The 22,366-nt window shown below is 44.6% G+C and overlaps 1 protein-coding gene across 5 annotated transcripts in view; it reads left to right on the top strand.

Annotated features, from left to right (window-relative positions):
- Nucleotides 1-21,136, top strand: part of SPRED3 (sprouty related EVH1 domain containing 3) — a 22,160-nt gene extending 1,024 nt beyond the window's left edge. The window contains exons 2-7 of one of the 5 annotated variants that reach the window (XM_042439091.1): nt 472-599; nt 16,167-16,338; nt 17,168-17,336; nt 18,440-18,510; nt 19,054-19,215; nt 20,423-21,136. In XM_042439091.1, the coding sequence (XP_042295025.1) occupies nt 16,171-16,338; nt 17,168-17,336; nt 18,440-18,510; nt 19,054-19,215; nt 20,423-21,136 (1,284 nt within the window). In that variant the 5' untranslated portion in view covers nt 472-599; nt 16,167-16,170. Of the gene's footprint in view, nt 1-471; nt 600-3,058; nt 3,123-3,522; nt 3,598-4,411; nt 4,489-9,623; nt 10,152-16,166; nt 16,339-17,167; nt 17,337-18,439; nt 18,511-19,053; nt 19,216-20,422 lie in introns of those variants that run through there. The other 4 variants (XM_042439093.1, XM_042439094.1, XM_042439092.1 and 1 more) reach the window with 4 other exon arrangements.
- The last annotated feature ends 1,230 nt before the right edge of the window (nt 21,137-22,366 follow it).

A 22,366-nucleotide genomic window follows, 5' to 3' on the forward strand; every position in this document is an offset into this window, starting at 1 on the left:
ACTGGGATTTGTTGTTTTACAAGCTCTGTGCTTTACAAGCTTTCTTGGCCATAGAAAAAGAAAGCTTGTAAGGCAGAGAAAAGCGGGTGCTTCACAAAACTACAACTCCCAGGACGGATCCATGGCATTATTTCTATGGTTTAGAGATGCACCCCTTACATGTTGCCTTCAGACACACAGCGACCCTAAGGCAAACGTATCATGGGGTTTTCTGGTTCAAAGGAGATTTGCCATTGCCTTCCCCTGAGGCTGAGAGAGTGTGACTTCTTGCCGAAGATCAGTGGGTTTCATTGCCAGGCTGGGAATCGATAGCCCAAGACTCTTCTCCTGTCCTGCAAATCCTCCATGATCGAGGCAGGCTTTGTCATCAATTAGCAACCTTAAAGGAATTTTAGCATATGATTAAAATGCCATTTTAAATAATCTTATTTAAAACCTTACATTCTAAAAAACTATTGGGTTCTTTTTAAGCCTTCAGCTTCTGATGGAAGGGCAGCAAGGAGAAGACCATGCTAGCCTCCCTAGGAAGGACGTTCCAGATCCTGAGAGCGGCCACCAAGAAGACCCTGCCTCACGTCCCCACAAGCCATACCTGTGAAGTAAGCATTGGTTAAAGGCTTTTATGGCTGGCATCCATAGGTGTTTTTTTGGGGGTGGGTTTTTTGGGCTACGTGGCCATGTTCCAGAAGAGTTTATTCCTGACGTTTCATCAGCATCCGTGGCTGGCATCTCTGAAGATGCTGCCGAAACGCCAGGAATACTGTAAACTCTTCTGGAACATGGCCACGTCGCCCGAAAAACCCACAAAAAACTAAGCATTGGTTATCTTATCCCCCGTGGATTAATCCAACTCTCCCCACCCTTTAAAGTTATCTGGGACCACATCTACACTGCAGAATTAACACACTTTGACACTGCTTTAACTGCCATGGCTTCAAGCTATGGAAATCTGAGGTTTGTAGTTTTGTGAGATATTTAGCCGTTTCTGGTGCTGCAACAAGCTCAAAATCACAGGATTCCATAAGAAGGAGCCATTAATGTTAAAGCAGTGTAAAACTGCATTAATTCTGCAGTGCGATAGTATCCCACGTGATGGGACTCAGCACTACATCTCTTTGCAGGGAATTGCACAGTCCTGAGTGAGAAGGCACTTCCATTCATCCTACCAGCAACCAGTTTCAGTAGGAGATCCCACTCGGGTTCTAATACTAGGAGTGCTGGATGAGGTTTAAAGGACCACTCAGTTTCGTGGATATAAAAGGCCAACTGAATTTAGAAGTAGCCTGCCACTGCTTGGTTATTTTAGGCTGCATCAATAGAAATATAGTGTCTAGATCAAGGGAAGTAATAGTTGTCACTCTATTCTGCTCTGGTCAGGCCCCACCTGGAATATTGTGTCCAGTTCTGGGCACCACAATTCAAAAAGGATGTTGAGAAACTGGAGCTATGTGTCCAAAGGAGGGTCACCAACATAGTGAAGGGTCTGGAAACCATGCCCTATGGGGATAGACTTAGGGAGCTGGGGATCTTTAGCCTGGTGAAGAGAAGGTTAAGAAATTATAGCCTTGTTTAAATACTTGAAGGCATGTGATATTGAGGAGGGAGCAAGCTTGTTTTCTGCTGCTCCAGAGAATAGGGCACAATGGAGCAATGGATGCAAGCTCCAGGGAAAGAGATTCCAGCTCAAAGGGCTGTTCGACAGTGGAACAGATTCCCTCGGAGAGTGTTGGAGTCTCCTTCCTTGGAGGTCTTTAAGCAGAGGCTGGATGGCCATCTGTCAATGGGGATGCTTTGATTGAGAGTTCCTGCATGGCAGAATAGGGTTGGACTGGATGGCCCTTGGGGTCTCTTCCAACTCTAGGATTCTGTCCCTTCACACCTTTGTACAAATGACAGTGGTAATTAGCCAAAACCAAGATGGAGTCCCTTTTCTGAGTCCACCACACTCTAGATACTGTACATATTTATGGCTCCAGTGAGGCTTCTTGTCTGTGTTTCCATGATCTGGCAGGAGAGCATGCCAGCCAGTCGGAGGGTGTTTGATGGTGATTCACTATCAAACAGGAGAATATTTCATTTGCCCCTATGTGCTCATTGACACCCAGTCTCTTTCCCCGACTACAAGCAGCCCTTCTTATCCATGGATTCTGCATCCACAGCTTCAACCATTGACGGCTTGGAAATATTCATTCCCCCTCCAAAAATATTTTTTTTTAATTCCAAAAAGCAAACCTTGGTTTTGCCATTTTATATAGAGGACACCATTCTACTACACCATTGTATATACAGTAATAGATTTTGAGCACCCACACATTTTGGTGTCCATGATGTGTGCCTGTATGTGTGTGTGTCTTTCTTGACTTGAACCAAGTCTCCATTCAGTATTAAGATCTGAAAAAACAGTGCACTCAATAACCGACTCACAACAGGTTTTCTGCAAAGGAAGGGGGCAGAAAGGAGAATTGGAATCGGATCTGGAGCACTTTTGACACTGCGCCCCTTTGCTCCAGTCTGCCTTCAAAGAGAAATGAAGTCAGATTTCTTCTTCCTCTGCATCCTTCTCCCTCCCTTCCCTCTCTCATTCCTTCCCTTCCTCCTTTTGATCTTTTTTCCCTTCTTCCTCCTTTCATATTCTTCCAGGGCATTAGGACCAGGTGGAAACCTTTCTCTCTCTCTTTCTTTCTTAGCTTTAGATCCCAATCCCCCCCCCCCATTAAAAAAATAGCTTCTGGCCCTGCACCATCAGTGTAAGAGACCCAGTCTTTGCAGCCCTGTTTTTGGTTAGTAGCATCAGTTTTGGGGCAAGGCGGTCCAGAACAGGTGCCAGGGAGGGATGGAGGGGAGAAGGAGTGGGCAGAGGTGGGCAGAGGGAATGGGGGGGGATGTACGGATGCCATGGGGGGGGACACTTTAAGACATGATGCTAATTTGAGCTGGATTAAAAAGGGCTGCTGGTTCCTCATCCCTTTTCTGATGATGACAGCAAGCGTTGCCTCTATCTGGGCCTCTCATCTGTCTCTATGCATATGAAATTCTAATTTTTCTTTTGGGGGGGTGTGCGCAATTCTTTCAACGTGAAAATGCGACCCTAGCGCACCAACTGTAACCGCCATCGATTCACAGTGAGTCATTCTTCTGAGATACTGTATATATATATATATATATATATATATATATATATATATATATGTGTGGATAGAGATTATCCTCTTAAAGATGTTTCCCTCTTCCAAAATATATAAATCACAAGGTGGTGGTGTGTGTGGGGGTTGTTGTTCTTCCCCCCCCCTTGCTTCTTTTGCAAAGGATTGAGAGAAATGCAGGGGAGAGATGGAGAAAACATCGCCTCCATTCATAAAATAAACCCAGCATGCTCTATAGACCATTGGGTGGGTGGGCATGGCTTTTTGGTGGTTCGTGTTTCTTTTCATTCAGCTGTCATTTTTTTTAAAAATGACACCTTCCAGTTCTAGAAATGTGCCCCCCCCTTTTATTATTATTATTTTTAAAATGTTGTGTGTAGTCAGGTTTCTGTCAAACATATAGCTGTCCTTATTTTTTCATTCAGGGTTTCTTTCCGCTCAGAGAGGAATGAAGGTGGGTCTTTCTTCTTCTTCTTCTTCTTTTTTATGAATGAAATCCAATCCCACCCAAAAAAGGAGGGAAAAAAAAGATGGTGGGGGTCTATTTGTTTGTGAATCGAAGCCATTTGTATCGGGATTCATTCATAAAAAAAAGGTAGGGTCCTTCTATGAGATTTGTAATGGTGGCAAGGACATTTTTCTTCTTCCTTTTTTAAACCTAGCCTGTCAAAATTTTGGAAGGGGGTCTATTGCAATTGGGGGGGGGGGGTTTAAGCCGCTTGTGTCATAGTGGAATTGTTTAAAAAATGTGTGTGTGTGTGATATTTAAAAAAAGAAAACCAGGGTGTGCATATGAGATCTACCCTATATCTATATATTATATATAGATATATTCATATTTGCATATCTTGGACTCCATCTGGACATCTAGATGCACACATATATAATATACCCCCCCCCCCCCTTCACCTGTTGTTTATTCAAGAAACAGGGACAAAGAACCTAGACTGGGTCATGTGACCCTCCATTCACAAAAAATCCAGCCCAGGGTTTCCATTGAGATGGGCTGAAGGAATAGGCAGCTGGGCCATAGAGAGATATACCTTTTCTTCCCCCCCCCAAAAAAAAGCCTGTTACATAGCATTGGCAAAAAAAAAGAAGAGGAGAGATAGTGGTTGGAGGAGGAAAGGGGGGAGTGAGACAGCGAGGGAGAAGGAGGGGAGGGTGGGTGGGTAGGTGGGTTTGCAGTTTTTCAAGAAGAGACTGTTGACAACCTGCATCATACGTCCGAAGGGGGGCTTGCAGAAGGGGGGTGGTGGGGTCTCATTTGTCATTTTATTCTATCCTGTTTTATTCTGACGCCTCGAAACCTTCGCACTACCGCCGGCCCCACTTCTGCGACAAGGTTGGGAACTGGGAAATATGTATTTAAAATACGAACTAACTTATATAACCTTTCTTGCATGTTTGGAGATCTCCGTGTCTCTCTCTGTGTGTATATGTGTACGTATTTGGTCTTCAAAGGAAAACTAGTGCATGCCTTTTGCGTGAAAGGGTACGGTGTAATTGGGGAGGGGGGCTTCGGTTCCCATTGCTATGTTATTTTATATGTTATATTTATTTTATTTTGGTGGCTGCAAGGGTGGGAACAGGGATTGGTCTTCTATCCTTTCCTACCAGAAGCCAATTTTTGCCTACGCCAAGGCCAGAGTGTGTGTGTATGTGGTTTTTTGTGCATCACATCTCTTTCGTGCTGTGTATCTCAGTTTGATGGGAAAGGTGTGTGTGGTGGGGGGAGAGCTTATAAGACCTTAATTTTTCCACCCGCCTCCTTTCGTATTCGTGGTTGGGTTTTTCTCCCCCTGAATTTGTGCTTATGCCAGCGAGAGATGCTTATAGTCAAATTGTGGGTTTTTAAAAATATTGCATTGAATAGATTCACATTTTTCCTCTGGATAAGAAAGAAAAAGGTGATAAAGAGGTATTGTGGGGGGGGGGAGGAAAAATGTGTTGCAAGATTTGCTTTGGTCTTGTGCATTTTCACGAAAGGGCAATTTGTCGATGTTCTAACAACAACAAAAAAAGGTTCCCCCCTTTTATTTTAAAAAAGAGACATTTCTTCTGTTTTATCCCCCCCCTCCTCATTTTCTTTGCCTTGCCACCAAAACAGGGAATATGTGTCTCCACTTTGCTTCAACATCTTTGATCTTGTAATACATAATGTCATTTTCCATGGCAACGCGTTGTGATGTCACCTGTATGTTGAAAACGCTGTGTGTGATATATAGATAGATAGATAATATTATATTGAGTAGGGGGGGAAATGTCTGATGTTTCTCCCTTTCCTTTTGGTTTTTGCACCAATTATGTCTCCCTTTTGGATAGCAACAAATCCCCGTCCTTATTCTGGAGAATTGGGGGGCTGTTGCAGGTTCTTGGTGGTTGGACTGGTGGGCTCATCCTATATCGCATAGTCTTGATCCACGGTTCTAGATTTCTTCGTCCTCTTTGAATCACCACCTCTCCAACCAGGTGCATCCCTTTTGCACCATTGAAACAGGGTGGGTAATGTTCTGGAATAGCAAAAATTCAGGTCTCTCCTAGCCCTTCTCTCCATCTCTGTTTCCAGTTTTTCCATTTAAAAGTTGTGGGTTTCCATCGGCGTAGGATCAGATCTGAAGGCGAACTCTCTTGCAGAGTGGGATTTATGAAAAACCAGGCTTGTTTTTCAGGGGAATGTTAAAGAAATGAGGTTACTAGGAAAGAAGGTTCCTTGAGTCGGCTGTTAATGCAGGGAAGGAACATGGTGGACTAGTTAAAAGTCCAGACAGAGGTCACAGACAACTGGAGCCTTTGGAATATTTTGGGGAAGGGTGAGTGCGGCCGCTTAGAGATGCTTAGGGCAAGTCTACATCGCAGACCGAAAATTGGTTTCGGCAATATTCCTTTTTGCTACAGGGAATCCAACGAAGCAGCTCCTGGTTTGTGAAAAAGGTGAGGGATGTCTTAACAGTGGCTCCCCAAAACCTTCATCAAAGGATGGTTCCCAGGAACCTTTGCCAGGAAGCCATGATGGCTTAAAAATGATACCCAACTGTATTTTGTGTGTTTGTGTTTGTCGATCCGACCCCGGTACTTGCACTGCTGACTCATTGTGTAACCTTGGCTGGTCCTTCCTTCCCATTTCCTTGGGCTTTAATGTTTGGCAATTAATTGATTGGATAAATTATTACACAATTAACTTAACTGATTGCAGACATCCCCCTGGTTTAGTCAGGTGCTGTATTTTTTTAAATTGCTTTTCTATATATATATATATATATACACACACACACACATACACAAACTCATACATACATACATACTGTTTTAAAAACCCTCTGCTTATGGCAGGTGCTGCTTTGAAGAACGCACTTCTTCTCCATCACACAACATGGAACACCGCCTTTGAGATAATGCATGCTGTGATAGTAGTGGATATGATCTAAAAACATGCTTTTTTATTTTTGAAAATCAGGTTTTTGTTTTATTTATATGCACAGTTAAGGATATAATTTATTAAAATCAAAGTGAGTTGGCCAATTATTTTTTTTGGCAGACGACAGGCCTGCGCACGCATATACTGATCTGTGAAATGGGTATACTGAAGAAACCATATATCCCAATGCACTGAGTCAGTTCTAATTCCCATTTTCCCAAATGGCTCCAGTTCGCTGTGGAAGAGGACAACAAAGGCGTTGCTTTTCATGACAAATCTTACCGTTCCGTAGCATGTTTTCATGGCCAACCAAGTCCTGGGATCAGCTCGTCTCACCTGCAGTGAAGAGGGGAGGAAAAGACCTCTCAATAAACTTTCATGTGAATTGTCAGCACGAAGAATAAAATAGTCATTAAAAGTCCTGGGGAAGGAATGGGGAACACGAAACCCTGGGCCCAGATCTGCCTCTCCTGGGGTTTCAGTCTGGCCCTCTGTGAGCCTCCTAAAATAACCCTGATCCGTTTGCTTGATGCTATCCTTTGGTAGTTTCCCCAGCATTGCTGTGGGATTTTCCCCAGCCTAAAAGGTTAAAATGCCTCCCCTAAGCCTTTAAACAGCAAGAAGTGCTTTCAAAAAACCCTACGCTGATGTTTTTTGGTTCCACCATTGGAATGTGGCCTCCAAGAACCTACTACTAGAGTATTTGGAGTAATTGCAACTGGATCAGGTCCTTCAGGCTGAAAGGGGTCTCCCACTTTCATCCTAGACCATTTTTCCTCCAATCTATTGCTCTCCAGATAGCACCTGTTGACAGGGGATGATAGGAGTTATAGTCCAACACAACCTGGGGGGAAAAGAGTGCCAAGCTGGGCAAGGCTTATTATTATTATTATTATTAAGGCTGGCCTAGGACCAGAAACCACCCTACTCTGAGTCAAACACCTGTAAAGAGCTCTTCTTTGATGCTGGCCAATGGTCCATCACAGGCAGGCCGCCACGTTGGCGGGCTAGCCATGCGCAGATTGGCGCTCCCATGGATCGCCCGTGATAGCCAATGGTGCTGCATGCACACAGCGGTTGCCATGCATTGACACATTTTGGCTTGGGCACCCTCCTTTTTCTCCCATCCTTGGGAAACTGAACCCTGATGGATGAGAAGGGCACCTTGTATGGTGCCAATCCCTGGCACACTGGGGGGAAACAACATAACTGCTGGTTCCTCACATCAGACAATTTATGAAACACTGCCCATGAAGTATAATCTGAAAATATGGCCACCGGCAGTGAACTAATGTCAGACATTGTGCGCAGCAGGGATGTAATGGCGGGGAGGAGACGGCGGTGATCCAACTGATGTTGGTAGTCAACTAAAAAATGGCCTGTGTCAAAGCCATCCTATGAGTTATCTCTTCCTCAGTTTTTGAGTAATTGTCATAATAATAATAGTAATAATAATAATAATAATACAGTATGTTTATATATAGTCATGACTGTGATGGAGGAGCCGAAGAAAGGCCATGAACATGTTTCCTCCTTCAATAGTTTGGGAAAGTGGAAACCCTCAAAAGCATGATGGGGATTGCGCAAAATGGCGTCCAACTGACTCTATAGAGTCCAGAGAAAAGCTAAGGGTGGCTCCTGAGATGCAGTCCCATAGCCTTGCCCTACAGTTTAGTCATAGACAGTAGGGGAAAAATGGAAAGCAAGGCTTAGGGGGTGTCTGGGGTTTTGTATAGTTTCGCCGTCAGCCTTTCCCCTCAGAAATGGCTGTTATGTGAGGGAGCTGCGTATCTCAAAATGAGAGCTTCCCAAACAACAGTTGCCAGGTTGATTTCTTCTGAAGGAGCCATGATGCTTAATGCCTGTCGTGGAGACATGTTTCCTTGTGTCTGGGTGCATTTTGTGTGTGTGTGTGTGTGTGTGGTATTTTTACACCCCAGAAACTGATCTCATTTAATGCCTGTGTGTGGACATATTGTAAGAATGGGTTTGGGATGCAAATGGCTTCCTCAAAACCGACTTGCAGCTTCAGCAGTCCCTGAAACGGGTTGCAAGTGAACTATGGTGTCTGAGGCCTAGCAAAATATTGACTTTGCCTGCCCTGGTGCGGTCCTTAGGTCTGAACAGGACCACATGTTTTGAACCCACAACCATTTTGTACAGCGAGCCAGTATCTCCTGCAGCTGAAATTAATAGTACAACGTAGTTTCCTTGATGTACTTTTTCTTCATCCATAAATGCACGCTGCCCCCCCAATTCCTCATATATGTGTGTGTGTGTGTGTGTGTACACACACACATATATACACACTAATAAAGGAGAATAAATATATTCTGATTCTAATCCTTCTGTGTTATTGCCCCATTATAAGGCTCTGTCACTCCACAACAGGCCTATTCTGTCTCACCCTATTCAATCTATCTCCATATCTATATAGATAGAGAGATAGCTATAGATATATAGATATATATCTTGTATTAGTTGATGGAATTTCCTCAGGAATAGGGTGAGATAGAAGAGGTCTGTCGTGGAGTGGCAAAGCCTTGCAATGGGGCAATAACAGGCAAGGATTAGACTCAGAAAACGCCTTGTGAAAGCCCACAAAAATGTGGTTTCCCGTATTGGCATAAATGCACAAACGGTAACTGCGTCACTTCATGGCATCTCACAGCAAAATAGGTGTATCTGTGATTGTCACTATTAATGCCAGACATTTATTTGCATGCTGCGCCATTTGTAAGGGTATTTCTGTGACCGAAGCCCCTGCAGACCTTTGGCAGAAACAATCCTTGTGAAAAACTGGGATTTTTTAAATTAAAAAATGTCAGTGAAGATCATGAGGACTAGAGCCTTATTCTTTTTCCCCCTTTTTTTAAATTGACACCTGAGCGCTAAGACGTTTGGCATCTTGCACAGGTTGCTGCGTTGCGTTTTCGAGGCTTGTGTTCAGTGCTTCCTAGTGGCATCGCGAGCAAGACAATTCATCCTGCTGCGCTCCTTTCTGAAAGCCTTTCACATGTGTCTCTGGCCCCTTGCTGGTGCTATATTGACGCAGTAGGAAGGCTGCAAGTTACCTTCTTACTCTTAACTCTTTCAACGTGCCCTTTCTTATTGCATTGTCCCTTCGTTCCCATGGAATGCATGCTTTGCAACCACGATGCGTGTCTGTCCGTGCGTTTGACATGTTTACCATTCGTGCGGCCGTCTTCCGGCAACCTAATGCCATTCTTTACCCTTAATATTTTTCAAAACCGTGACCCTCTTAGTCAGAAAAGTATACCTTTTAAAATGTGAACGGATATAGGTTTAGTGTATCTAGCTATACAGGAACATAGAAAAATTGGGACTGATAACAGAAGCAGGTAACGATCAACATCAACTCTATGAAAGAAAGATAAGCAATATATATGTATATATTAATGCGAGTAGGAAAAAAAGATCTGAAGAAGAACAAACCAAGGAAGGAAGGAAGGAAGGAAGATGAAAACCCTTAACAAAAGGAGTTGGGGGATTACGAAGTGAGGACTAGAAATGGAAGCTGTTGCGACATAGCCATCCATACAACCTCTACTACAGCTAGGGATGCCGGGGTGAGTTTTGGTTATTCTTTTGAGTTCGGTTTTTAAAACATGTTTACAAGGGAGCAAACCAGACGCTTACATCTTTTGCCTATTAACAGGTTGGAGGCCTTGTGATGTGGGCAACCTATAAAATGGAGGCCAGGCATGTCGGATACGGCAGCTTCTTCCATTCGAGTGCCTTGCCTTCAATATGGAATGAAAAACAGGGATGCTCAGGATGGGCTTTTGGGTGACGGCTGATCGTTTCCATTTATTGTAAGGTCTCACTGTCGCATTTCAGTATTTTGGAACGGCATGCTATATTGAAATGTGGGTAATATGCAGACGTATTTCATCGATGAAAACCCGGCTGATGATTTGGTGGCTGGCCCTAGGTTATTGGTGATGGTTATTTGTGTGTGTGTGTGGTTTGTTTTTTTAAACTCAGGCCTATGAGTAATCCACAAACAACGACGACGCATCATGATTTTCCGTGTGGACTGTGCAACCTTGGCAGCCCTGTTTAGAACAAATTGTACCGTCGTCAATTGGTGCGGAAACGCTTGCTGAAACACTCCACTTTTGCGTGCAGCAATTGCACCGGTTTGCAACTGCAGCATAAGCAATCCTATAGCGCAGGCTGGTCCTCATCCTAAAATGGAGGGCCAATTGATACCGATGCTTGGAACTGCATCCGTTGAAGTCGGCTCCTTTAGGGAAAATGAGTCACCTTTAGTGGCTTGAGATTCCACCTAAACATTAGGAAAAATAGTGGAATAGACTGCCTTAGTGGTGGACCCTCCTTATTTGAAGATCTTTAAACAGAGGTTGGTTAGCCATCACTCAGGAAAGCTTTCGTTGTATATTCCTGAGAGCTAGACTAGATGACTCTTGAGGTCCCTTCCAACTGCATGATCTTATGAAATAGTTGAAAGCATCTGAGAAGTTTCAATGCTGGATAAGGCCTGTTTAACATCCTGATTTGTTCCCAAGTAGTGATGAGAAAATTTCCTTTTTTGGCTACAATTCCCAGAATCCCCCAGCCAGCATAGTCACTGGGTTCTGTAGTCCAGTCAAGTAACTTCCCCAATTCTGTCACAGGATTATCTCCAGGGCCTGCTATAGCTATTGCATGGAGGAGCTTTTTTCTTTCCTTATTCCGGTGGATCTGGCACTTAGCAAAATGAAGCTTTTTTAAAAAAAGAGAGACACATAATGCCCCAAAGTAACTTTTCCAAGCATTGTTCCAAACATGGTCTAGTAGTCAAATGTTCCCGGGAAGCTCACTAACAGGGCATTAAGCCAAAGGCTAACACCAGATTGTTTGCCCCAGCCCAAATGTTTGTTGCTGTTTTTAAAATCAATAATCTGAATAATTTTTTAAAAACCTGGCATTGCTTTGGCTTTGCTTTTTATCTGACTGAGAGGAAAAGAAGCACCACTATTCTGTGTTTCATACCACACCAACAACAGCACTGACATACATGTAGAAACATAACGTGAGAGTCTCGCAATGTGATGCGTAGCAAGAAACCGGCCAAGCCTTTTGAAGGCAAACCAGTAGCTTCCTAATCTGGGGATCAATCAATCCCCCCATGAAAAATTTCTGAGATGGCACCATTGATATGAATACGAGGTGCCCAAGGTGTAACTATTGGGGGGAGAGAATGAGGGCATTGCCCCCCACAATAAGGATGCCACCCTCCCAGATCAATTTTCTATTCAGTCCCCAAATTTCTAGTATAGTGGGCCCTTGGTATCTGCTGGGGTTTGGTTCCAGGACTCATTGTAGATACAAAAATCCATGGATACTCAAGTCCCATTAAATCCAATGGTTAACTCAGCAGCGGGAGAGGAGGGGATAAAATCTTGCCCTTCCCTGTAGACTCAGGCAAAAGCAAACTGTTCAAGCCTCACTTAACATCTGGGCTTTTACACTTTAATACCTTTTGGCATCTTCACCATGCATGCTCTGACATTGCTTTAGCCACATGTGCCCACATTTTCATTGGTAAAATGTTGGAGGGTATAGAAAATCCAGCAAGACCAAATACCTCTGTAATCCTCAAAATAGCAGATGAGTTCCCTTATATCAGTGCAGTGACCATTTTGAAAAGGGCTTCATAAGGAAACGGAGGCTTTAGGGGGTAACGGAGGAACTGTGTGGGTGGGATATCTTGCATGTTTCGATGCATTTGGAAGGTTTTCTATGTTGGCAAAATTTGTTTGATGGTCACACTGTTTTTTTTTTAACTGGAGGGGGCTTGGGAGAATCCCACAAAATTGAGGTCTTAGTGCTTTGGCTTTGCTTTATCTTTGCTTTATGCATGTTTGCTTTATGCAGCCCAGAGTCTGCTTACTTCTGCTGTACATTCATACACAGGCCTGGAAACGGGGGTCTTATACATCCCACCCCGGCATCTAGGTCCTTGGCATAGTTCTTCAGTCATGCCATCATATCCCCATCTATCCCAATCTGGCTGGAACATTTTTGATCACTGCCATCCCACTTTCTCAGTATTGTTTTAATTTCTTGGTTATTCTCTCTTCTTTCCCCCAGCTTCCCCCATGGTCCTCAGTTTACATCAGTTGCTTCAAAGTGGAGAAGTAAACTGTGAGCAAGAGGGAAAGAAAGGGAAGGAGGGGATGGAAAGTTGCCCTTCTCAGTTGGCCCAGGCAAAAACAAACTGCTGCAGCCTGTCTTAGCTTGTGTTTTTTTCCTTATTAACATCTTCCATCTTGACTACTCTGATGTTGCTTGGCCACATGTGGCCCAGTTTTCATCTCTGAAATGGTGGAGGGAATTGCAAGATGCAGAAGGAATTGTATCGTTAGCTTTGATCCTTTCTTTCACAGACCCATTTCTGGTGCCAATGCTTCGGTGCAAATGGGCCAGATCTTAGAAACGTGACCTTTTTTGGATGACTAACTTCCCTGGGTAGGCTGCCTAGGGATTCTGGGAGTGGTCACCCAAAAATGTCACATTTCCAAGACCTGGACAAGGACAATTTTAGATTCTGGTCCAAATACACTTATAAGGCTTTATGGAGTTTTATACATACAGTCTTGTGTATTCTATCGTAAAGCATTTACAGCTACTCTGCTCCCCATTCTCTCATCCCATGCTTTGCAAAGGCATGTGCTTTTTTTCTATATGTTTAGGCAAATGAACAAATGTACAATATTTCTCTGTCCTCTACTAAGGAAAGAAAGAGAGAAAAATGTGCAGGGTCATGTTTAAAACGGATACAGACATCAGAACACCTCCATGACTATGAGAAACAAAATGGAGTTTGCTTCCGTTGCCCGGATGTTGTGGAGTGGAAAACAAGCACCATTTTGTGGCAGAAAAGGCAAACCCATTTTCAGAATGGAAGCGTTGCCGGCAGGATCTGTGTGAGCCTATATATGCTCCTGGTTTTAAAATGTCGTGTTTAAAAATAAAAGGTGGAATCATTTTTCCCAAAAAAATATAAAAATTAAAAAACAATAAGGAAATAAGTTTGCTGTGATTTGACCAGTGTCAGTTTTGGCTTGCCTACAGCGAACCAGATGCTAATGCTGGTGTGGCACTGACTCCATCATCATCCATCATCTGCTCTTCTATTATATGATTCCTTGAAGGACCCTGGTCTGTGATAGAGCCTTGGATTGTGGCCCTTTAGTGCAACTAGCCGCACCACTGCCACCACATGTCTTATGTTGCTACTCATATGCCACTGACATGTCCTCCAAATGTCGCAATTTAGCATGGACAGTCCTCTTGTCCCACTTTTCCAGCTGCTTTTAAAATGTCTCTGTTTCTTTCCTCCTCCTCCCACTTTCCCCCTCCATTCTCAACTTACTTCAGGTTGCTGCAAACTGAGCTCAGAGAGCAAAAGAAGGGGGAAAGGAGAGGAGGGGGCAGAAGCTGACCCTTCTCAGTCAGCTCAGGCAAAAGCAAATTGCTGCAGCCTTTCCTAGCTTGTCAGTTCTTCCTCATTAGGAACATTTGCCTTTGGGACCATACTCGGTTGTTGCTTCGCCACACATGAAATCTCGGAGTTTATGCCCTGGCATGGTGCACTCATTGCTCACTGTTGTATGCTGCTGACGTCTTTAACTGCATCCGTAGCCTTCTGTTAGCTCTTTCTGGAAAATCAAACCCAGCATCCTCTGCCTGCCCCGTCTTCAAATAGCCCCCTCCTGTGCCCTGAATGCTTTAATGATTAACATTTCAAGCAAGGTTCTGAAAATCACCTGCTTGCTAGGAGAAGCAGCTTAGACCAGGAGTTTGCGTAATACTTGACAGGCAAGGCTTTACTGTGTTTGAGGATAGTGGATAATGGATCATGTATTGTTTTTAAATATTGTAAGCTGCCCTGACTCCCAGTTTTGGGAAAAGGGCGGAATAATGATAATAATGATCATGATGGACAGTGGGAAGAAGCTGCATAAAGACAGCTGAATTTTTGTTCTAGGTAGCCATTTGACTGGAGCTCACTGGAGGTATACTGCCTTCAATTGCAGAGTGTCCCAGGTTCATTCATTGTCTGTTGTTTTCTGAGGATGCAGTGAAAAATCTCTTCTGGATGGTTTGTTCAGGAGATAAAAGAACTTGCTATGTTACTTCCGAAAAGCAAATATTCCTAACCCCATGCTTCCCATGTAGACAGTTTAAGAAGATGTCACAACAATATATAATGCTTATGTATGTGCGCACCTGTGTGTGCTTTTAGGTCACCCGTAAACGTATGGCAACCCCATGCATTTCATAGGGTTTTCTTAGACAAGAAATACTCAGAGGTGGCTTTGTCAATTGTGTGTGTGTGTTGTGTGCTTACAAGTCGTTTCTGACTTAATGACCACACTAAACCATGGGGTTTTCTTGGCAAGATTTGTTCAGAGGAGGTTTGGCATTGCTTTCCTCTGAGGATGAGAGAGTGTGACTTGCCCAAGGTTACCTAATGGGTTTCATGGCCAAGCGAGGAATTGAACCCTGGTTTCCAGAGTCGTAGTACAACATTCAGACCACATTACAGTGGCTCTCTTTTCCAGTTCCTTCTCCTGAAATATAGCCTGTAGTATCTGGTGTCCATTGACAGTCTCCCATCCAAGTACTAACCAGTCCAGACCCTGCTTATTTTCTAAGGTCGGACAGGATCTGGTACCTTTACAGTATTTAGGTAGGCATTTAATGTTTATTTGGTATGTCCCCTGCCACCACATGTGGCTTTACAGATCTTGCTAATCTGTACAACAACCTTATCAGGTAGGTCTAGTATCAATATCTCCAGTTGCAAGTTAAACTCAAGAGGAATAGGTGATGTTGCCTGTTTGGACATTTCCATCTATGAAATGTTAGAGGATGTATGGAGTATTTGAAATGCTGCGTCCAGTTCTGGTTCAAGAACAATTCGAGGATGTTGCGAAGCTGAAACATGTCCAGAGGAGGACGATCAAAATGGAGAAAGGTCTGAAACCATGCCCTGTGAGGAGCAGCTTAGGCAGCTAGGTATGTTTAGCCTGGGAAAGAGAAAGTTGAGAGGCAACATGCTAATCCATGTTTAAATATTTGACAGGGCGTCATATTGAGGATGGAGAAAGCTTATTTTCTGCTGCTCCAGAGACTAAGAGCAATGGATTCAAGCTACAGCAAAAGCGATTCCTCCTCAACTTTAGGAAGAACTTCCTGACAGTAAGAGCTGTTCGACATTGGAACACACTCCCTTGGAGTGTAATGTAGTCTCCTTCCTCGGAGGTCTTTAAACAGAGGCCGGATGGCCATCTGTCGGGGATGCTTTTATTGTGAGTTCCTGCATGGCAGATTGGCCCTTGTGGTCTCTTCCAACTCTATGAGTCTATCATTCCAAGTGAGCTACAGCCATATAGAGTCTCTTCCTACTCTGTGATTTTATTCTATGCTTCCATGTGCTATGGCTAGGCGAGTTGTGAGTTTGAGGTGAGTGGCGTTTTCCATCAGTTGACAGCAGGCCCATCTGATGGCCGTGTGGCTTGCCAGAGATTTCTTCTCTGACTGTCCTTTTCCTCTCTTTTCCTTCCCAGTTACATGGTTCGGGTGCGGGCTGTGGTGATGACCCGAGACGACTCGAGCGGGGGTTGGGTGCCCATGGGTGGCGGCGGCCTGAGCCACGTGATGATCTGCAAAGTCCGACACCCCGAGGAAGGACGGCATCGCCAGTACCTGATCAGTGGGGAACGCCTCCGAGACCAGACGGTGAGACCTGGCGGGCAGCCTGGAGACAAAAGGTCTTCCTTGGTGGAGGTGGTAGGAGGTGACGGGGGCACAGATGGTGTCTCGTTTGGATGTGAAGCAGTGTTCAGGTAGCAAATAACTAATCCTCACTTAAACTCCTGCACTCCTGTCTGAACCTGGCTTCCATTCCACCATAAACATCTGAAGGAGTAGACTAAAGTCTATGAAAGCTCATGCTACAAACCTCTTCTTTTCCCCCACAGTTAGTCTCAAAAGTGCTAGAAAATCTCTATGCATATTAATCTGAACCTGTAATTTATTCATTCCTGCAAGAATTAAAGCAGCATCAGCCAGTGGTTTTCATGTCAGGGGAATGGTGAATCCACCCCAGGGCTTAAACTGGACATTGGTAGTTTGAGGCCAAATCTATTCTGGTGATAAAGTTCAACATCTTAAGTTTTAGACTAAATTCCAGACCATCCCATTAACTAGCAAGACACTGGCTTAAGGTATCCCTAAATTCCATTCAGGTTTTTTTAATGAAAAGCAACTGTTACCTTTGAGTAACTTAATTATTTTTGGGAAGCAGGGAAAGCAAATAGTTACCTTTTTAAAAGTGTAACAAACTGCCTGTAAAAGTTACTAATTGTATGTACAGCTTGTGTAGGACAGGGCTTTCCACTTCAGTGGGGTGTGTGTGTGTGTGAGAGAGAGAGAGAAAGTGAAAAAGAGAGAGTGAATGAGTGTAAAGTCAGTTGCTCCCAACATTTGGTCCAGGCAGATGTCTATAGGCAACCACATTAATGGCTACAGAGCCTTTCTCATAACTCTCCTCTCTTCCCCCTTGCAGACCATCTTGGAGTGCACACTGAAGAGGGACCTTGTCTACAACAAAGTGAACCCCATTTTTCACCACTGGAAAGTGGGGGACAACAAGTTTGGCCTCACTTTCCAGAGCCCCGCAGACGCTGTGGCCTTTGAGAGGGGCGTGCAGACTGCCCTGGAGGAGATCGCAGAAGGTGAAGAGGGGGCAGCAGAAAAGCGGAGGGTGGGTGGGTGAAGGAAGGGGGAAGGAGTCTTGTGATGAATTACTGGGGGATAGGGGCTCAGCCATACCCCACCCATGAGGTTAGAAGTCCCAGGTTCAAAGGCTGACTCCATCACAGACTCACTACATGGCCTGAAGGGTGGGTGAGACAGGGTTTGTAACTGTATGGAGGGTGTCAAGCAACCATTTTCACCCTCAGGCTTCCTACAGGCTGCACCTGTCCCCAAACAATCACAATATTTAGCTGTATTACAACCCAAATCATGCCTGGAGGTGAGATGATATTGCTTCCAGTTACCATTTTGGCTAATATGAGGCCACATAGGGAAATACCTTTACAGTAGTTAAGGTTCTTGGGAGGTGTGGGAGGATACAGAAGGGCATCCAACACCAATATTTGGTGTGGGTTTTGGATCAAAATGCCCACAGATTCCACACTTTTTTTTTTTTAAAAAATGTGGGTTTTGTGGACATTTAGGAGCTGCAAATGTATTTTGGGAGCAGCATGCACCCCTACCGTAAGGTATATCTTTCAGCCTCATTGTTCTCTCTGCATCAGCAATGTGGGGGTGTCGATTATACTGGCCTACCTTGTAAGAAGGTGGTTGGAAAGAAGTGGTGAACTTTTGGCTGTGGTATTGGACTTTCCCATGTGGCCATATCCTTTCCCTGTGAGACCATTGTGAATTGAGTTTCCCAGATTTAGTATGAAGGTTTCCCCATTCTAAAAATGCCTCTCCTAAGGCTTTTACCTATGACTAGTAAGAGCTTTAAGCTAAAATAGGCTACTGGTTTTGGACCCATCGCCTTTGCCTTTGGAACCATCCACCATTAGAATACAACTCTCGGGAACTTTGCTGGAATTGAATTATGTCTTTGGGCCGCAAGAGGTTCCCTGCCTTTATTTTAAAGATGACTGTGATTAGTAATACTTGAAAAGAACTACGTAAATGCTATGTAATAATTATGAGCATTATTACTATGATTTATATAAGGCTTGCTGTTTTAAATAGGGTTTCCTTGGTAGTCTGATTTTATGTGTTGGGTTATTATTCCCCTATTTCTTCCTCTCAGGTTCCCTCTCACCTTCCTCTACTTCCTCCTCCTGTCAGGATGAAGCCGAAGGGAAGGACGAAGCTCTTGCAGTAAGTCTGTTTTCTGATTTCAGGATATGCCGAAGTAAGATCAAGCTTAATCTGGAGCAAGATTTGGTACCAGCCACAGAAACTGAGTTCAGTTTTTTAGTTTTATTTAAAAAGTAAGTTTCTGTGCCATATGTAGATCAATGTAGACTTGAAAGCAAGCTTGTGTCAAATATCTAATGAAATTTCAGAAGGCAGGCTCTGGTGCAGAGTTTGGAAAAGTTATATTTTGAACCACAATTCCCAAAATTTGTCCATCAGTCAAAGAGTAAATTTTCCAACTCTGGTTGGAAATTGCAGATAATTTGGATCTGATCTCCAGTATCCAAGGTGTCTCGGGACTTTACATAACTCTTCTTCCCTTTCCTTACAGGCAGCCTTCATATTTTTAGAGGCCGTAGTAAAATCCTAACTTGCATCAAACAACAGCTATTTTAGTTGAGGGGGCTGCAGTCCCAAAAATAATTTCCCCAGGTTCTGGATGTGGTGAATGGAGGAGACTCCCTCTGGAAAGCGTACCTTCTCAGCAGTGTCTCTTCTCTCTAGGTGCACACAGACAGCGAGTCCTCATCCAACAGCCAGAAGGAAATGCTTCCCAAACCCATCACTATTGTAACCAGTGAGTCCTCGTCCAGCTGCTACATGCGTTCACCCGTCTCAGAAGAGTTCTCCTTCAGCACACCAAAGGGAGCAGGGTCGGCCGGATCGGTACGTATCAGAGGGGAGGCATTCCATTTCAGCAGCTTCTGGGTTAATGGAGGCACTTATTTCAAGGACCCCTGCTTTCTTGGGAAGGCTCTCCAAACCTGTGCTGCGACAGAGAATGCAGGCAGTTGGTTAGAGATCCCGATTAAAGAGGACAAATAAATAGCAAGGAAAACAATGAAAATAAAGAGTAGTCTTATGGTGACTGAGTCCAAAACACACTGTAGAATAATCCAGTTTGATACCGCTTCAACTGCCCTGGCTCAGCACTAGGGAAACCTGGGAATTTTCCCTTATTGTGGCACCAGAGCTCTCTGACAGAGAAGGCTTTATGTCTCACAAAACGGCGATTCCCAGCATTGAGCCAGGGCACTTAAAGCAGTCTCAAACTGGATTATTTCTGCAGTGTGTTTTGGACCTAAGACACCAAGAAATTCAATAGGATTGGATGAGAAGTTCATAGCTAAATTTAAGTGAGCTAGATGCAATTGATACTTTAAAATTAACCTTTAAAGGAAACGACGTATAACGTGTTAAATAACTCTTCCATTGTGTGACATTTGTTGTTTTTAGAGATTCTGTTTTGTTTTATTTTTAATTGTAAACATATATGTTGGTCAGTAAAGACACCAGCGGTTTAGAGAAACAAACTAAAGTTTTTATTATAGGAATGATGTTCTAACATAGGAAAGTTACTCAGGGTGGTAACTAAGGCTGCTGGCGTGGTGCAGAATTAATGCAGCGTGACACTGCTTTAACTGTCATGGCTCCATCCTATGGAATCCTGGGAAAGCTGTGTCAAGCTGTATTAATTCTGCAGTATAGATGCAGCCTACGTTGTTGTGATCTCAGTATTCCTACTTCCCTGGCACACCAGACTTTTTATAGGCCATGGAGAAAGCTTTTGCCCCTTTCTTCCTGGATCTGCGTCAGGCTTCCTCATGGTCTAGCAAGACATTTTTGCTCTTGGGAAGGAAGCACTTAATAGTTGCTTAGCAACCAGCCAATCAGCTCCCTTACTATCCATTTTCGTTGTCATCCCTGTATCCAGCCAGCCATAAATGTGTTCCCCCCCCCCCCTTGATTTTATCCTCAAACCAAAGTGGGTTGGATTCAGAGTATCTTGTCTGAAGGGTAGCAGAAAGGATTGTGACCAAGGAGAAATTTGAAGAAAAAGATGTCATTTTTTGCTGTCTTCTTTCCTATGCAGCAGGCCCAGCCTCAGCCCTTGCAGCAGTTGACCCTCCCGGATGAGGAGGAATTGGAGAGCATCACCCCTTGCAGAGACCTCTGGGTGACCAAAGGCTATGAGGACTACCGCCGGGCTGTAGTCCAGAAGCACCAACCGGACCCCGATAAGATCGACATGTGCGTCCACTTCAAGAAGGGCGGTGGAAGCGGGAAGTCCTCGAGGGAGAAGGAATATAGCTTCCCGCCCGGGGCCGAGGGACGGCTCAAGGACCCCAAAGCCTCTCCCTCCTGCCGGATCCATGACGTCCCTTCGCCCCCCAAACACAAGCCACTGAAGGAGCAGCAGCAACCATCCCCGCTTGGGGCTGCGGGCTTGGAGGAGGACACGGTGCCCTCTCGGTGCGTCTACTGCCGGGACGTCTTTAACAACGAGGAGAACGGGCGTGGGCAGTGCCAGGATGCCCCCGACCCTATTGGCCGCTGCGTCTATCAATTCACCTGCATGTGGTGCGCCGAGAGCATGCTGTACCACTGCATGTCGGACTCGGAAGGGGAGTATTCGGACCCTTGCTCGTGCGACACTGGCCACCCTCACTTCTGCATCCGCTGGATGGCCTTGGTCACCCTTTCCCTCGTGGTTCCTTGTATGTGCTGCTATCTGCCCCTCCATGCCTGCCACTGGTGCGGCGAGCATTGCGGCTGCTGTGGAGGCAAGCACAAGGCTGTGCGGTGAAGCTGCCGGGGTCCGATATGGGGAGTTCACTTTTACCACGGGGGCGACAGCCGGCATACACCTGTGGCTTTCCACAAAGCCAAAGGTTTGCCAGGGGAGCTTGTGATCCTCTTCCCCATCTCTCCCCGCATCTTCGGATCTCTTTCCGTTTCCCCCCACCTCTTTTATGCCAGTTTTGGGGGAAAGAGCATTGCTTCTGAAGCAGAATGGTAGAATACCTGTTTTGTTTTGTTTTCATTTTCCAGTTTCAACAAAGGGGGGGGGGGTTTTTAAAAAAAAAGGGGGGGGGGGGGGGAAACACAATCAAGAAAGGACAGACCAAGGAAACACAGCTGAATATTTATAGTGGGCTTCTCAATGAGATGTTGTTATGGGGGAGAGAACGGGTTACTAGCACTGTCTTTTTGTTTTTCTGTTTGTTTTGAAGAAAAGAAGTGAATTAGTTTGGGGAGAAATGAAAGGGATGAGTGCTCAGTGAGGTAGGTGTGCCATGATTTTCCTGCCTCCCAAAGTCATGTCTTGAAGGTCATGGTGTTTTTAAACACCCACCAGACAGCGATACTAAGCTCTGCTCAGGAGTGGGTGGTTTGGTTTAGTGGATCATCATTTACTTGTGTAGCACTTGTAATTTGCACAAGGTGTTCACTCGGCAAGACCTCAGAGGCCTTCTGATGGCACCCGGCAGGCAACTTCTACATTTCCCAGAGCAAAAACCCGAAGAAGGCTGCCATTCCTTTAATGGTTATCTTAGAAGAGGGAATACCAGAAAGTGTTGCTTATTATGTATATGTGTGGCCTTGCCATTCAAATGCGGCTGCTCAGCTGTGTTCCAATGGTGATACCTTGTATGGCACTTAGTCTTTCCTCTCCCCTCTGTTTTTATCAATGGGAAAGTGGATACCAGCCGCTCATGTGCCCCTGAATAAGATAAACTGTGCCAAATTCCCTTGCTGGTACCTCAGGGCCGTCAGTCAAGTTTTTGGTAAAGGGTACAGAGAAAAACAAGGAGCCATGCAAACTTGCCATATGAAATGACAGTTGCCAAGCAAAAGCCAGTCAGAGGTTTTCAGTCAGAGCTTGGGAAAAGTTAGATTTTTGGACTACTCAACTCCCAGAATCTCCCAGGCTGGGGGATTCTGGGAATTTGATAGAGGGTCATCCTAGAAGTCTCTGAGATTAGAACTGCATATCCCAGGGTGCCCCTACGTTGGCATGCCATATTACTCATAA

This window comes from Sceloporus undulatus, chromosome 9 (genome assembly GCF_019175285.1).
Source record: "Sceloporus undulatus isolate JIND9_A2432 ecotype Alabama chromosome 9, SceUnd_v1.1, whole genome shotgun sequence".
NCBI lineage: Eukaryota > Metazoa > Chordata > Lepidosauria > Squamata > Phrynosomatidae > Sceloporus > Sceloporus undulatus.